The 15,819-nt window shown below is 55.7% G+C and overlaps 1 protein-coding gene across 1 annotated transcript in view; it reads left to right on the forward strand.

Moving 5' to 3' along the window:
- The window catches only part of JPH2 (junctophilin 2), a 65,879-nt gene extending 61,416 nt beyond the window's left edge, over nt 1–4,463 (forward strand). Inside the window, exons 3-5 of the mRNA XM_047069874.1 lie at nt 972–1,090; nt 2,911–3,590; nt 4,383–4,463. Coding sequence (XP_046925830.1) covers nt 972–1,090; nt 2,911–3,590; nt 4,383–4,463 — 880 coding nt within the window. The remainder of the gene's footprint in view (nt 1–971; nt 1,091–2,910; nt 3,591–4,382) is intronic.
- Nucleotides 4,464–15,819: the final 11,356 nt, after the last annotated feature.

The raw sequence follows: 15,819 nt of genomic DNA on the forward strand, positions 1-15,819 counted from the left end.
CATGGTCCATGAGTGTGAGTCCCGTGTTGGGCTCTGTGCTGACAGCTCAGAGCCTGGAGCCTCCTTCCGATTCTGTGTCTCCCTCTCTCTCTGCCCCTCCTCCTCTTGCACTCTCTCTGTCTCAAAAATAAAAATAAAAAATGAAGAAATATATGTGACTTTGTCACTGGTATAAATCACATATACTTTCACATTACATTATTATTGTTGCAGATATCTTCTTTTAAAAAGGGATTTTATTTTTTTTTAAGTAATTTCTGCTCCCAGTGTGGGGCTTGAACTCACAACTCAGAGATCAAGAGTCACACGCTCCACTGACTGAGCCAGTGCCCCTACTGCAGATATCTTTGAAATACCCTTTATGCTAATCTATACTTTAAAATGAGTGTAGTTAATACGCTTGCTAGATATTTTGTTCAATGTGTTAATGAGGAAGGACCCAGACATTATATTACAAATTTGTTCCTTTAAGTATTTTGGTAACAGTGTATCAGTATAATTGCGTCCCTTTGTAATCCTATGTATTTTATGCATTTTAAAACATTATTCTGAGGAGGAGTCCATAAGTATCACCAGATGCCAAAGGGGTCTGGGACCCAAAAGAAGTTAATTTCCCTGTTTTGGAGTGTTGGCTTTTCCTCCATCCAACCAGCACCAGGGCAAAAGGAGAGGATGTAGATTGCAGAAGACGTTTTCATGGGCCCAGCCTGGAAACAGCATATGTCATGTCTTCCCACAGTGCATTGGCCAGAACTCAGTTGCCTGACCACACTGATCGCAAGAGACATGTGGCCTGTGTGCTCAGAAAGAAGAGGGAATGGTCTAGGGAGTGCACAGCAGTCTGGGCCACAGGGTTCAATACATATTCATTGACAGCCCGAGTGAATGAATGCTCTGGCCAGCCTATCTTTTGTGGGCAGAGGCCTGGTTTTCTGGAGGGATTCTGAGTCTCTACCATATTGTCTCCGTAGGACAAGCCACGCCAAGGCCAAAGCTGAGGCAGCGGAACAGGCCGCCGTGGCTGCCAACCAGGAGTCCAGCATTGCCCGCACTTTGGCCAGGGAGCTGGCTCCAGACTTCTACCAGCCAGGTAGGGCCACCCAGGGAGGGGACGGGCAGGACAGGGTGAGGGGAGGCCCCCAGGGTTGGACCATTTTTCTTTTTGTTTGTTTGCTGGAAAGCTGAGATACCCAGATGGGTTCACAAATGTCTGTGAGTCCAAGAACGGGGGATTGTGAAAGCATGGGATAGAGTGACACCAGGGGACTCATGCTGAGATCGTGGTGGGGAATCAGAGGCTCCCAGCTGCCCATTGGCCCCACTCCTGGCTGCCTCCTCTCTCTGCTGCAGGCAGGGCAGTTGAGCTGATGAAGTGTGGTGAAGGGAGAGGTCTCTGTGGAGGAGGAGGCGTTAAGCCCTCCCACTCTTGCGCATCACTTTCAGTTTAATCGAGTGCTGCCCGTGTGTCAGGCACTGTGCTGGGCTCTGGGGTACAAAGCCGGGATCCAGAATCTAGAGGAGCATTGAATCCTGAAGATAGCATATCAGGGCGTGAGGCATGTATTCACGTCCTGACTCCACTGCTAACCAGCTCAGAGACCTTGTTCAATTCCTTCACCTCTGTAAACCTGTTTTCTGATCTGTAAAATGGGAGTAAGAATAATACTTTTTGGGCAGCAGATTAAATGCACGTCAGGTGAAGAGCACACGGCCTAGTCCATGGCAAGCTCTCAATAACTGTTGGTGTTGGCTGTCGTCTCCCTTTCACGATTAAATTCCACACAGCGTACGTTCTGTGTGGTTGGAACGGGGGCTCTGGGAGCTCATAGGGAGCACATAACCCAGGGAGTTACATCTCCAGGCGGGGCGGTGTTAGAGAAGGCTGCCCTCGGATCAGTGGGTCTCAAACGTCACAGAACACTGGGCCCACCCCGAGGTTTTGATTCGGTAGGTCTGGAATAGAGCCCATGAATGTGATTTTCTAACAAGGATTGGGAAGTGCCAGTGCTGCTGGTTTGGGGCCACTCGTTGAGAATCACTGCACCATGTAGTGCTGTGTGGGACCGGCACATCAAGAGGAAGGGACTGTGGGTGCAAAGGCACAGAAACGGAAAGGAGTGGCAGGCGAGGAAGCTAGATGGTAAAACAAGCAGCAGAGGTGGTGGGAAATGCGGCTGCGGAGTAAGGATTCTGCAGCCCCTGACTCAGATACAAACTTGGCGCCTGGGCAGAGCAGTGGGAGCTCGGGGCGTGGGCGACCGTTCTCCACATTGAAGGGCTTTATGGCAAGTGGCACGATTAAACTTGTATTTTCTGAATGTTATTCTGGCTGTAGCAAGGAGACCTCTGGGGACTGGCTGGGGGACCTTGGAGCCCAGACTTGTAAGTTGCCTCCCATCACAGCGCTCCCCCTGCTGGTCCCAGGAAGAACGACACCTCCCAGCCCCAATTTCACCTGTGCCAGGTCCTGAGCTTTGCATTTTACATGCATTTTTCAATTAAACCTTGCATTAGTATTTGTGAAATAGGTATGATTAGGCCATTTTTCAGATAAGGGAGTGGAAAACCAGTGCCACAGTTAAGAACATAAACTCTGGAGCCATTCGGACTGGGTCTGGGCCTGCCTCTGCCCTTTGTCAGCCTGGTGACTTGGGGCAAGCGATGCCACCTCTCCGAGCCTCCCTTTCTTCCATCTGTAAAAATGAGGCTAATAGCACGGAGCTCATAGCGTTGTTAAAACACCTCAACAAGCTACTGTTTGGAAATTGCTTGGCACAGTGCTGGGCACAGGCCAGGTGGTAGGAAGCTGCTGGCTGAGTAAATAAAGGAGGCTGGGGTTAAATGGCTTGCCCAGGGTCATCATTATTGGGACCGGGGTTCGAGGCCAGCCTCGCCGGTTGTTCCCGGCAGGTCCGGAGTATCAGAAGCGTCGGCTGCTGCAGGAGATCCTGGAGAACTCGGAGAGCCTGCTCGAGCCCCCGGAGCGGGGCCCAGGGGCCGCGGGCCCCCAGCAGCGGACCCGCGAGAGCCCGCAGCTGCACGAGCACGAGCCCCCCGGGCCCGAGGGCGGCCCCCCGTCGCCGGCCGGGACGCCCCCGCAGCCCAAGCGGCCCCGCCCGGGGGCCACCAAGGACCGCCCGGCGAGCCCGGGCGCCTGGAACGGGGAGCCGGGCGCCGAGGGCGCGGGCCGCCGCAGCCCCGCGCGGCCGGCCACCGATCACATGGCCATCGAGGCGCTGCAGCCGCCGCCCGCGCCGTCGCGCGAGCCCGAGGTGGCGCTGTACCGGGGCTACCACAGCTACGCCGTGCGCACCGCGCCGCCCGCGCCGCCGCCCTTCGAGGACGAGCCCGAGCCCGAGGCCTCCGGGCCCGACTCCGCGCCGCCGTCGCCGGCCGCCGCCCCAGTGCGGGCCCCCGAGCCCGCGCCCAACTCCCCCGCCAAGCTGGAGCCCAAGCCCATCGTCCCCAAAGCCGAGCCCAAGGCCAAGGCCCGCAAGACCGAGGCCCGAGGGCTGACCAAGGGGGGGGCCAAGAAGAAGGCTCGGAAGGAGGCGGCGCAGGCAGCGGAGGCCGAGGTGGAGGTGGAGGAGGTGAGTGATGCTTGTGGCGGAAGGAGGTGTCCCACGTCGGGTCCCCTAGGGTGGCTGAGCTCCAGGAGGGATTCCAGTGAGGATGATTTGGGGGTGGGAAGGGTGAGCGCACAGAATAGGGCAGGGAAATCCCCAGCAGGGATGTGGGCTTAGTCAAGTGTAGCCTGATCCCTGGAGGCATGGGGAAGGTAACTTTCACTGCAGAGTCCCGCACCTTGGGGCAGGGGACAGGCTTTTTCCTCTGGTCCCTCTGGTCAGAGGCAGTGCTTTGGGGAAGGGGGTGCTGGGAGCCCTAGGCAGCTGGGGATGGGCAGGGAGTGAGTGCATCTGCGGGACCAGGGGTATCTGAGCTGAGCACCAGCAGCATCTGCTACAGGGTGTAGCAGGGAGGGCTTCCTGGCAGTGGAGGAAGGGCCCAGTAGGGCTTATTAGAAGGGGCTGGGAGCTGCAAACTCAGGGACCAGAATGAAGCTAGGTCTGTAGGACCCATGGATGCGGCCCAGGGGGGATTCGCAGAAAGGAAGGCGTGTTCCTGGCTTCCAGTTCCAGTGCTGCCCACTGTTGTGCTTTGCGACCTGGACCCTAAATGGTTTGGTTAATCATTTCCCAGAATCTTTCCAGCCCTGATGGTCTGCTGTCCAGTTGCCCGACACAGCAGTGAGCAAAATGCAGGGTGCTCAGAGGAGGGTTCTTCCGAAGGTTCCTGTTCCTCTGTCCAGCTTTGTAGGGACTTGGGCAGGGGGTGTTTCAGAGGCCTTGGGAACTCAGGCAGCTTCTCTGCACTGCTCCCAGGTCCCCAACACTGTCCTCATCTGCATGGTGATCCTGCTTAACATCGGCCTGGCCATCCTCTTCGTTCACCTCCTGACCTGACCCTTGTCTAACAGGTGGGTCTACCAGGGGGTGGGAGCCTGTGGAGAGCTCTCGGCACCAGGGTGATGGAGGAGGGAAGTTGCCTACTGGGCATCTGTCCTGCGGCTCATTGAGGCCCATCCCCCAACAGAGGCAGGGACGTAGAGTGTGGATTTGATAGATGGTGCCTTCCCCAATACAACACACACACACACACACACACACACACACACCTCGTTATCTCAACACGTGCAGAGCACCTGCTCCCTGTCAGGTGAGCACTGGGGGTTTCACTCACTCGCTTGTTCATTAATGTATCACCATTTACTGGGCCACTTCTCTGCTGGGATTTAGAGATCCAGGAGGGACACACTCCTGCCCTAAGAAACAGGGTGAAGATGAAAGTAAGCCCTTAACTTACAGGCACAAGTCAGACATCCGGATGTCAGGCAAAACAGTTCTTGACTCTCTCCCCAGACCCTCACAGTCTCACGGAGCTTGCCTGGCATGGGCAGGCCCCCTTCTCTCTGCCCTCCCTTTCTCTCTTGCCCGCTTCAGTCTGTAATCCCTCCGCCCCCAGCCTCCCCATCCCCCAGTCCTCCTTTCTAGAAACACCCCCCCCCGCCCCCCACTGCTGTCAGTTGTTTCCCCACGATGCAGCTGGGAGGGCTTGGTAAGGTCCTGGGAAAAGGAGGTTGGCTGGGCTGGCCTGACGGAAAGTGGCCCTCATGAGTCTCAGGGTGAAGTACTCACACCACAAATAAAATCTTCAGCTGCTGGGACCAGCCTTTACACCATAAAGCCTGTGCTTGGTGATGCTAACAGAGTTTCTGCCTCTTGCCCTGCTCCCAACCAAAGACCCCCTCCCTTGATCCTAGCTTAGTGTGGGCTGGAGGTTCCTACTCCGTCCCAGGAGAGGAGGAGAAGAAAATCCCTGTCCAGTCACCCTGCAAATAGCCGGTGACGACATTAGCCTGGTAGGTGCTGCCCTGGGGGGTGAGTGCTGAGCTCTGCAGGGGCCTCATTTTACAGGGGATCTGGGAATGATGGCTGCAGGGACTGACAGCTTGTGACCTGAAGGGTGGAAGGCAGTGAGGAGGAGGAGGGCAGGGAAGAGCGTACCAGGCAAGTTAGCACTTCCTCCCTCCCTCCCTCTCTCGCCTGACCCTCTTGCTGTCTCTCTGCAGAGGAGTTCCTGCTGAGGATGTGAGGACCCGTCTTTCTGCGCTGCCAGGCAGGGTGGCCAAGGAGGACTGGACTCTGGACCTGGAGCCCCGGGATCCAGCTCACGGGCACACCACGTACACTTTGGAGGCCTCCCGTGGCGCCTATGCTGGGTGCCAGTGGTGCCCAGAGGAACAGAATGTGCTGGGGATCCTCCAGGAGCTCCGTGCCTGTGGCGGGGGAGGCCTCGAAGGAGGAGCCCCGGTCTCTTGAGCGCTCCTGTCCCTCGTCCTCATCCATTCCCTCGCCTTGCTGCCGGGGTCCCCCTTCCCTGAGCTTTCGTGTGTTTTGGGAGAAATCACTGAACCAGGACAGTAATATAACTCCCAGCCCCTCTCCTTCCACCCCTCCCCTGCTTTGTTTTAACTTGCAGCAGATCCCTGTGGTGGGCGAGCCAGAGAGCTGCCCACAGAGCAGAGGCCCTGCCTTCCGTGGTCTCCACGCAGCACCCACTCTGTCCCTTGCTTACAGACGTTCTGGATGACAACAGAGGAAACAGACACGCTCGGTTCGAGAACCCCGGGATACGGTGCTCCTGTCTCCTCCCACCGGTCCAGCTAGCTTCCCTGCTGGACCCGTAGAGGATGGGGAGACGCAAGGCACTGGAGCCGTTAGCCGGGAGGCCGCTGACCAGGTGGCGCCGGGGTGGGGGTGGGAAGCGGGCATAGGGGCAGTTAGGATGGCCCCTGTTCTCTGGCATGCCTGAGCCTGAGGCTGGCATTGCGTTCAGGCTTCCAGTGTGCTCAGAGTGCTAAGGCTCACCCTCCAGGAGCCCCGGGGCTGCCACGATAAATCTAGCGGGGCACCCTGTGAATTGGTGTGCCGCTTCCTTCACCAGGGCCCATCGCCAGCTCAGGGGAGAGTGGGCCTTGGAAGCCCAGGCAGATTTCCCGGGGCGGACTCTGGGGCAGGTGCCGGAGACAGGCTTTCCCGGGGAGAGGAGAGCAAGTCTGGGGGCCCCGGTGGGTGCGGTCTGTTCGATACTAAGCCCCTTGTCTTGCTTGGCAGAAGATGGTATTTGCATGTAGCTCATTACAGATGTTCTGAGCCACCCCAGGCCTCCGCTCCCTTGTGCTTGGGGGGCCGGGTGCAAGCCGAGGGCTCGCAGGGACCTGCACCTGGGAGGACAGAGGGAAAGGCTTCTAGGCCCCTCCAAACCCAGGGAGGATTGTGGCAGTGGTGTCCAAGCAGAACTGCCTCGGCCGCTCCACAGCCTTTGTGGACTTGGGGCTTCGGTGCCGTGGTCGAACCTCGAGTTTGCTTCTGATGAGAGGTCGGTTGTGCCTCTGCCCCTCAGTATTTGGGAAGCTTCCTCCAGCCCCACACTGGCTGTTTTGAGGGGTCCTGACGTTGCACGGGGTGGTTGGAATCTGGGACTGCATTTCTCTGGAGGGGAGCCCGCAGATTCCCCCGTCCTCAGCCGGCCCGAGGCTCTGCATCTGTGTGTGGGCTTTTCTGGACTCCAAAGAAATGACGGCTGGGCTGGGGGTGCTGCTAGGGCCAGTGGGCCCCGGGCCTCAGCTCTGAGACCACGGCCCGAGTTTTGGTCTGGCCCAGGGCTGGGGGCAAGCCTGCAGGCACCAGAGCTCCCAGGCCTACTTTTAGAGCTGGTGTTTGGGGTGACGGTTCAGGATGCTGCGGTCTGTGGAATAATAAACCTGCATCTGCTCGTGGGCTGCGGTGGGGCTGCGGTGTCTGCTTGTGGGCCCTGGTTGAGGGACTGGCCAAAGGGGGCAAGAGAGGCTGGGGGTCCTGTCTCTCTCTCTCACACACACAGTTTCTCTAAAACCTCTTGGGGGGCAGCCACAGGGCTTCAGTTCTGGTGGGGCAGATCAAAGACCTTCTAGGACAAACCCTGAATTTCTAAAGCAGACTTCCAGAACCTTCCCTGAGCAGCATATGGTAAAAGAAAGAGCCCAAACTCTGAGGTTAGGTCTTCCTGGCCTGCAGTCCTGCTCAGCCCCTTGTCTTCTGTGACCCACAGTTTCCTCATCTATAAAGCAGGGGAAATAATAATAGCTATGTCCAACTGCAGTGAGGATTCCGCAAAATGTTGACGCTTATGTAGTAAAGCCCAGCCGAGAGAGAAGTGGAGAGATGGAGACATGGGTCATCATGGCTGCACACCACAGTACTGCCCAAGCCCTCTCAAAAGCCCTCTTGCATTTTGATGGAGGACCCCAGGAGTCCCAAAGGGGTGGGGATGTGTGGGGGAGTGTGTGTGTAGGACGTGGGAGCGAGGGGTAGGGGCAGAGGGATGACTGCATTAGAATCGCCTTGGATGGTTTGAAAAGAAGGCTCATCGGGGCGGGGGGGGGGCGGTGGGAAAGGGGTAAAAAAGAAAGAAGATAAAGAAGGCTCCTTCCTGAGCCCCCATTGGAGTCTCCCAGTCAGGGAAGGTTGGTCAGAGTCGGGCGCCCCCTGGTGGCTCAGGTGCCGCACACAGACCGTCCCAGTCCTGGCCAGCCGCAGCTCCAGGAAGCGCCTCCCGTCGTCTGCCACGTCCAGCGTTCATTTAAGGTGTCTTGTGCCAAAGGGGAACTTGAAACCACCCTGTGGGCGTTGTCAGGGCCTATGATCACTGACCACTACCTTAGGGTCTTGGCAGGAATCTTCCAGGGCGGTAGGAAAGGATGCTCAGGGAGCAAGCAGAGGCCTCTCTGGGTATCTGGGCAGAAGGAACTTCAGTTTGCTGGAAAACAAGCCCAGGGAGGAGGCGTGAGCGGGGCTGGTGTGGGGGTGGCTGGGCCAGAGGGAAATGCAGCCCAAGCCCAGGCCTGGCCTCGGGTCCTCCACCTCCTGGGGATGGCTCGACAGCTGGAGGGCAGGCCTCCCACTCTAGGAAGGCCTCCCTTAGCGGTCCCCTCATCCCCTTCTGGTCTCTAGGAAGGAAGGAAGTCGCCTGTGGGGGCAGAAAAGCAAGTGGGGTGAAAGTGTGTGTGTGGAGTGGGGGTCTCTCTAGAGATCATGACAACACAACACGTCCCTCACCCCCAGTCTCCCCCGGGCCCCTCTTGTCTGGGAGGAAAGCGGCTGGTGCACCGTCATCCTCATCTGGGCATTTGCAAGTTACAGGGGAATTGTCACTGTAAAAAAGTCTGGATGGAGCAATGCGTTATCAAAAGTTATCAAAAGAATACTTGGCTCCAGTGAGATTTCAGGTATCCACAGGGGGCGTCAGAGTCACCCGTCAGCTCCACCCAATAAGAAAAGTAAATAACAAAGGGGCATCCACCTTCTCCTTCCCACAAGATGGAAGGATGTTGGCAGTGTGGGGCCGGTGGTGTTCTGAGCACTAGGCTCACGCTGCCATCGTGCCGGCATCGCGGCAGGATCATGCTAGGATCATGGCCAGCACTTACTAGGGGATATTCATATCCCTTGCATGGCGGACGGTATTATTAAGTTGTTAGGGCCGCTCCATGGGATTCTAGTTGCTGGAGGTAGAGACACAGAGGGTGAGAGTGCAGGTGAATGCCCGTCACCTACTTGCACACAGCAGAACTGGACGCAAACCCGTTGTCTCACCCTAAAGCTTAACTTGGCCCCTAACCATTTTCTTCGGCCTGTTCCACTGCACTGCAGTTATCGATGTTGACCACCTGGGGGCGCCACGGCCCCACACATGAGTGGTCTCACAGATGCGCTCTTGAGAAGGCAGGCTGCTTTTACACAAAATTCATCACCATTGCTATCCTCCGACTTAACCACAGTAATAACAGCTACTATAAATTAAGCACTTACTATGTGCCAGGCCCTGCACTAAGCACTTTACATACATTAATTCATATTTTCCTCACACCAGCTCTGTGATTAGAAACACCACTGTGCTTTGCAACTACGAGGCTAAGGTTTAAAACCAGGTCTGTCTTCAAGGCCCATCTCTTCACCGTCTCCTCGTAGGAGGCTCGAACTGCCTGGAGGCTGCACTGGGCTGGCAAGCTCGTTGTGCTTTGGTCAGCGCGGTGTCCTTAGACACCCTGAGTTTGAATGCTTTTTGGCAGGGCACCTTCCATTCGGCCGCGCCCTGGCCTGTTATCCTGTCTCAGTCCTTTGTTTATGTTACCTGCCCGACTCTGAGGTCATTTGCATTTGCACCTCCGTTGGTGCTCGTAACATTTCATGGACTGGAATCAGATCTGGTTTGGGGAGGCACCCGGGAGAGATGACAAGAGGTTGTGGCCCAGTGTCATGCCAGGGATGTGGGAGGCAGTCCTGTCCTTCAGCGCTCTCCCCTGACAGGCGAGGAAACGTTCTCTGAGTCATTCCAGCACGCGAGGCACCATCAGATGCGTGGGTCTCCTGGGACGGGCGATGGTGAGCTGGAGGCAGACGAGGCGCATTTGGACTTCGCAGCCTTCTCCCAGTGGAGTGATCTGGCTGTTTTATGCGCCCCGACGGAATCCTTCCCAGTTTGTGTCCTTACAGTTCCCTTTCGCCTGGCCCTTGAACCGGTGAGTGGACTTAACCCTCACTGTGGGATTTCTAATCAGTACCAACCACTCTGTCTGTTCTGGCTGACCTGTGTCTCCCCAGTAACTCCTATGTTGAGGCTCTCAGCCCCAGTACCTAACAAGGTCACCATCTTTAGAGAGGAGGCCTTTAAAGAGGTGATTAAGGCAAAATGAGGCCATTAGGGTGGGCCCTCATCCAATTGGACTGGTGTCCCTATAAGAAGAGGAAATCTGGTCACACAGGGGGGATGCTAAGGGCTCTTGTGCACAGAGGAAAAACCAGGTGAGGACACGAGATAAGGCAGCCATCTGCGAGCCAAAGAGAGGAGCCTCGGAAGAAACCAAGCCTGCCGACACTTTGATCTTGGACTTCCAGGCTCCACTGTGAGAAAATAAATGTCTGTTGTGTAAGCCACCCAGTCTGTGGTGTTTCATTATGGCGCCCCTAGCAAACTGGTCCTCTGTCTTCATGGAAAGTGGGCCGGCCGGGGGCTTAGACAAGGGCTGGCTGAGCTGGGGATGTGAGTCTGGCCAAGGGCCAGCCTGAGAGAGGAAGATGAGGGAGCATGACCCCGTCCTCCCAGCCCCCACCCCCACGAGACACTTCCGGGGCACAATTACTTGAAGTGCTTTGTCCCCCACGTCCTCCTCCCATTAGTGATGGGCGCTACCGTTTCTTCATGGACAAGAGCACCAGGAAGCCGAGTTCCTGCCTTCTGATTACAAAAAATACGGTCTGTAAGACTGAAGTTGGAGGCGAGATGCCGTATCTAGCTCGCTGCAGGTTGGAAGGGCCCACTCGGGGCCGGCACAGCAAAGACCCTCAAAATGTGCACCATTGTGCCGTCTCGAGATGTAGAGACAGAAAATCTGAAAGCTACCAGGGAAGGGGGAACATGAAGTGACAAAGAGCAGAGAAGCGGATGACAGCAGTCTCCCCAGCAGCAAAGCTGGAGACCAGGAGGCCATGAAGCAGTGCCTTGGGTCGCAGAGAAAGTTAGACACCTTCACCCAGTCAAACCATGGGCCGGGGGCGCAGGGAGAATGAAAATGATGGCGGAACTGCACCTTTATTCTCCATCTACCCTTTCTGAGAAAGCCAGGGGCAGATACGCCCCGCCACCACGGAGAAGCGACGCCAGAGAGAGGGCTCGATGGAACCCAGAAAGGAGAGGACCCTCTGGTGGGCGAGAGCAGAGGGGTTTGTGCATCACAAGCACAGAAAGGAAGCTTCAGGGCGAGGTCACCTCCAGAAAGAGGACAGACTGGCACCAGCATCCGAGCACGGGCAGAGTGAGTCACAGGGCCGTGAGGTCCCAGAGGCTCGTGTGGCAGAGACTGGGAAAGTGACCACTCGAGAAATGAGAAGCAAAAGCAGAAAATTATTCAAGGAAAAAATACGATTCAGGTACACGGCTTGGTCCAGCAGTGAGCGTTAGCTTACGTGACGGCACCTCGGAAGCAGGGGACGCTGACCCACAGTTAACACTGCAGGACGCGGGAAGGGGGACGTGGCACACAGACAGCGGGCAGCCGAGCCGCAGTCTGCAGGGGTGCCCTCTGCCCTGCCTCCCTCCTCACCACCGCGCGCCACTTCTGAGTGACTGCCCTTCTGCCTCTAGTGGCTTTGGGGTTATTCATTTGGGGAGGTTTAGGGAGCAGAGCTGTGTAATAACGGAGGTGCTGGGCAGTTTTTTTAAAGCCCCCGAACCTATAACTGTGTGTCAGATTCGTTGCATGTGAACTCTTCCAAATTTTCAAGAACATTTCATTCCCACATTAACTTATGCATGGATACATATGTGCCGTGCGTGAGGATGTGCAGTTGTGTGGTTTGTGCGTGTGATTTTGGCTCAGGTCGTGATCCCAGTGTTGTGGGATAGAGCCCCATGACGAGCTCCATGCTAAGCATGGAGGCTGCTTGGGATTCTCTCTCTCTCCCCTTCTGCTCTTCACCCCCTCAGGCTCTCTGCCCCCTTTAAAAAAAAAAATATATATATATATATGCACTTGTGTGTCCACCGGGTGGGTGAAAGGAAGATATTTGCATGCATGTGCATGGTGGGTTTGTGTGTATGAACGTAGTGTGCATATGTGTGATGTACGCGTGCACATGCTCATGTGTGTGGTGTCGTTGCATGATATGCACGCACATGTAGCATACATGTGTGCATGGGCGTCGTGTGCGTGTGGTATGTGATGTGTCTGGTGTGCACGTCCACGTGCTATGCATTATGTACCGTGAATGCGTGTGATGTGTGTGCACGTGCACATGCGTGCTCGTAGGGTGCAGGCGTGTGTAATGTGCCCCCGTGTGAGTTTGATGTGTGTGCATGCATTTGTGTTTTGGGCACAGTGCACACGTGTGTCCTCTCCTACATGCACACCAACTACACATACACACACTGCATGCACGTCGCATCTTGTACTCACAAGCACACCGCACAGACGTGCACCCCGCAGACCTACAGGTGCGCAGCACAAGCCTGCAGATACAGACACACCACACGTGCACACCTCGCCACCCTACGCACAACCCACACACAGGGGCACGTTACCCACGCTCACACCACCTCCGCATGCACGGCACCTTCAGCCACCCCCACCGTACAGGGAGCCCGGTTGGCCCAGACCCCGGCAGGTGAGAACATGCACTACGCCTGAGGTTCACTTTCAACCTGAGGACAGCCGCCCCTGTTCCTGCCTCTGAGATCCCCACGCAGCTCTGTGGACTCATCCTCAGCTTCTTCCAGAGAGAATTCTTTGGGATTCACAGTCACAGAGAATCACAATCACAGAGCCACGGCCTCTGGGGGTCGTGAATCAGGAAAGCACGGCACTCTAGAACCACATGTCAGTGCTCTGGCTCAGTCCCGGTCACTGGATGGGGCGCAGCCCAGATATCGCCTCCCCCAGGAAGACGCTGCGGACCCTGGCTAGCCTGGGGGCCCCTCTTCTGCCTTCTCCCGGCCCCTTTTCGTACTCGTCACATAGTATTGTGAATTTTATATTTTTATGGTTTATAATATACACTTATACTTTTATAGCTGACTATTACCATTTTCCTTCTCTGCTACCACAGCTAGGGAGCTCCTAGGGGTGGAATCTGTGTGTGATTCCCCAGGCATCCCCGGTGCTCAGCTGGGGCAGAAAGTAACCGCTCACCTGTTTTTAGTCTTGCTGAATGAACACATTGAATTTCAGCACAGTGGACTTTTTTTTTTTTTTTAACTGTTTATTTTTGAGAGAGAGACAGAGTGCCAGCAGGGGAGGGGCAGAGAGAGAGAGACAGGGAGACACACACAGAATCTGAAGCAGGCTCCAGGCTCTGAGCTGTCGGCACCGAGCCTGACACGGGGCTTGAACCCATGAACCGTGAGATCTTGACCTGAGCTGAAGTTGGATGCTTAACTAACTGAGCCATCCAGGCGACTTATCTTTTTTTTTGTTTGTTTTTTTTTTTTTTAAGATATAACTGGACTGTTGACCACGATTAGTTCTTTTTTTTTTTTTTATCAAAGTTCATTTATTTGAGAGAGAGAGAGAGCGTAAGAGCACATGAGAGGGGCCGAGAGAGAGGGAGAGAGAGAGAATCCCAAGCAAAGCTCCACACTGTCGGCACAGAGCCTGTCACGGGGGGCTCGAACTCCTAAACTGCGAGATCATGACCTGAGTCGAAATCAACAGTCAGTCGCTTAGCCGACTGAGCCACCCAGGCACCCACACTGTGGACTCTTTAATTAAAGAGTAATTGGAAGGCCCCTCCATGCCGTGTTGTCCATCTTCCAATCTAATGTGGAATCCCAGGGAGGGATTAGTGCTGGACACTCTTGGGACAAGCCACCCCTTCCTCTGGGGTCTGGAGGCTTGGCCTTTGCCCAAGCTGTGCCTCTGCTGGGATTCCAGTCTGTCTGCGGGAGGAGGTGGAAAAATCTGAAGCAGGTGCATGACACCTGGAAGGGTCGGCTCCATGGACAGGGCAGATGGGCTGCAGGGGCTGAAGGTCCTTACAACGACAGGGGCACCGCTCTAAGGTCCAGAGCAGACTGGCGTTGGCAGATTGGGGGTGCCACCGGACAACCCCTGACATCTGCAGGCAGGGTATTTAGACTCCGCTTGGGCATCTCAGAGCGCCCGTTGCAATGGAGAGGTCAGCCTTGGCACGTGGACACCTCCAAAGGCCAGGGCAGCAATGGGGGGCCGGCAAGAACCTGAGAGCTTTACACTCATTATTTTGGGTTGTCTGTGTGGATCACAATGACACTGTTTTCTCAAATGTAGAAGCAAGAGTCGAATATTAAACTAAGTCATCACCGTGTTACTGACAAGCTCCACACAGGAAAGGAAATTGTAACCACATGAAATATTTATGCTTCGCATCGCAATGATGCTACTGACATGACAGCATGTTGTTTTTGTTGTTGGTTTGGTTCTCTTTTTTCTTTTTCCAAAGTGGATTACAAAATGCCCTCCAGTGAGGAAACTGCTCACAGAGAGATTGCGCCCCAGCCCCGGGGCTGTTATCTGGGAGAAGGGAGGTGACGGTGATGGGTGGTGGCAGAGGGAGAGGCCCTGAGAGCCGACGGGGTGGGGGTGGGGATGGGAGGGCTCCTCCATACCAAGAAACTGTGATTTTTCCAGATACAGTTAAAATAGTCACATAATTATTACTTTTTTTTGGTATCACCGCTGAACATCTGTTGGGAAATCTGGGTTAGATGCCCTTGTCTGGGCTGCCTCTTACGTTCAGGTTGGGAGCATCCTCAGGGCTCCCCGAACCCAGCTCTCGCCTCCCCCAGGCAGATGCGCCCTGCGCAGCCAGCCCTCCGCCCCCGTTGACCGCCATCGTCACCAGCAGGCCTGTGTGGGCGCCACTGCTGTCCTACTTCTGCAGACGTGACACGGAGGCGCAGTCGTCCACACAGACCCTCCCCTCCGGGTGAGTAAACGGCAGGTGACGCTGGGCCCAGATCCCGCTGACGTCGAGGGCAGAGCTGCTGCCACAAGGCACCTCGGAAGGCCTGGGTCTGGCTTGCCAAGCGCATGAAGGAACAGACCGAGTTTCAACTTTTCGGAAGTTTTATTAGAAAGGAACGGAGAGAAGCACTGGGCGCCGGGACGGACACCCGCCAGGGCCAGGGAACAGCTGCAAACAACACTAAGAACCAAAACCCAAACCGAACCCGAAAACCACACACACTTGATGATAGACTGCATTTCTGTTCTCAACTTTTCTCCATAAATAGACAAAGGTCGGTGTTGGCAATTTTAAATAGATGGACGTAGGGTTAAGAAAAAAAGCGCAACGTCTCCCAGTGTGGCTACAAGTCGTCCGGCACGTGCTGTACAGGCGGGGAGCCGGTTTGGCCGCTGCTTGGTGCACCTCTCCCATAAGAGAAGACTTAAACAAAAATGTGCTAAGGGTCATAGAAAATGGTTGTCACCTTAAAAGGAAACTACTCCCCTCCCCCACAAAATAATCTCACAGCTGTCTTCACGGTTCTAAAACACTTAGTCAACTACTTACGTGGAGCCAATAGTCTAGACGTTTCATAATCTTTGTTCACACTGTAAAACCGCATGTGCACGTCTGTGGCCGGGCGGCCCCAGGCCCGTGCATCTGGGGGTGGGTTTCTGTCAGAAGGCGACCCCTCCGGGGGCAGCCCACGCGAGCCTGGGCTGGGGCCAGACGTCCAGAT

This window comes from Lynx rufus, unplaced genomic scaffold (genome assembly GCF_022079265.1).
Source record: "Lynx rufus isolate CCGP_SWC_20201006 ecotype Redwood Valley unplaced genomic scaffold, mLynRuf1.p SCAF_8, whole genome shotgun sequence".
Lineage (NCBI taxonomy): Eukaryota > Metazoa > Chordata > Mammalia > Carnivora > Felidae > Lynx > Lynx rufus.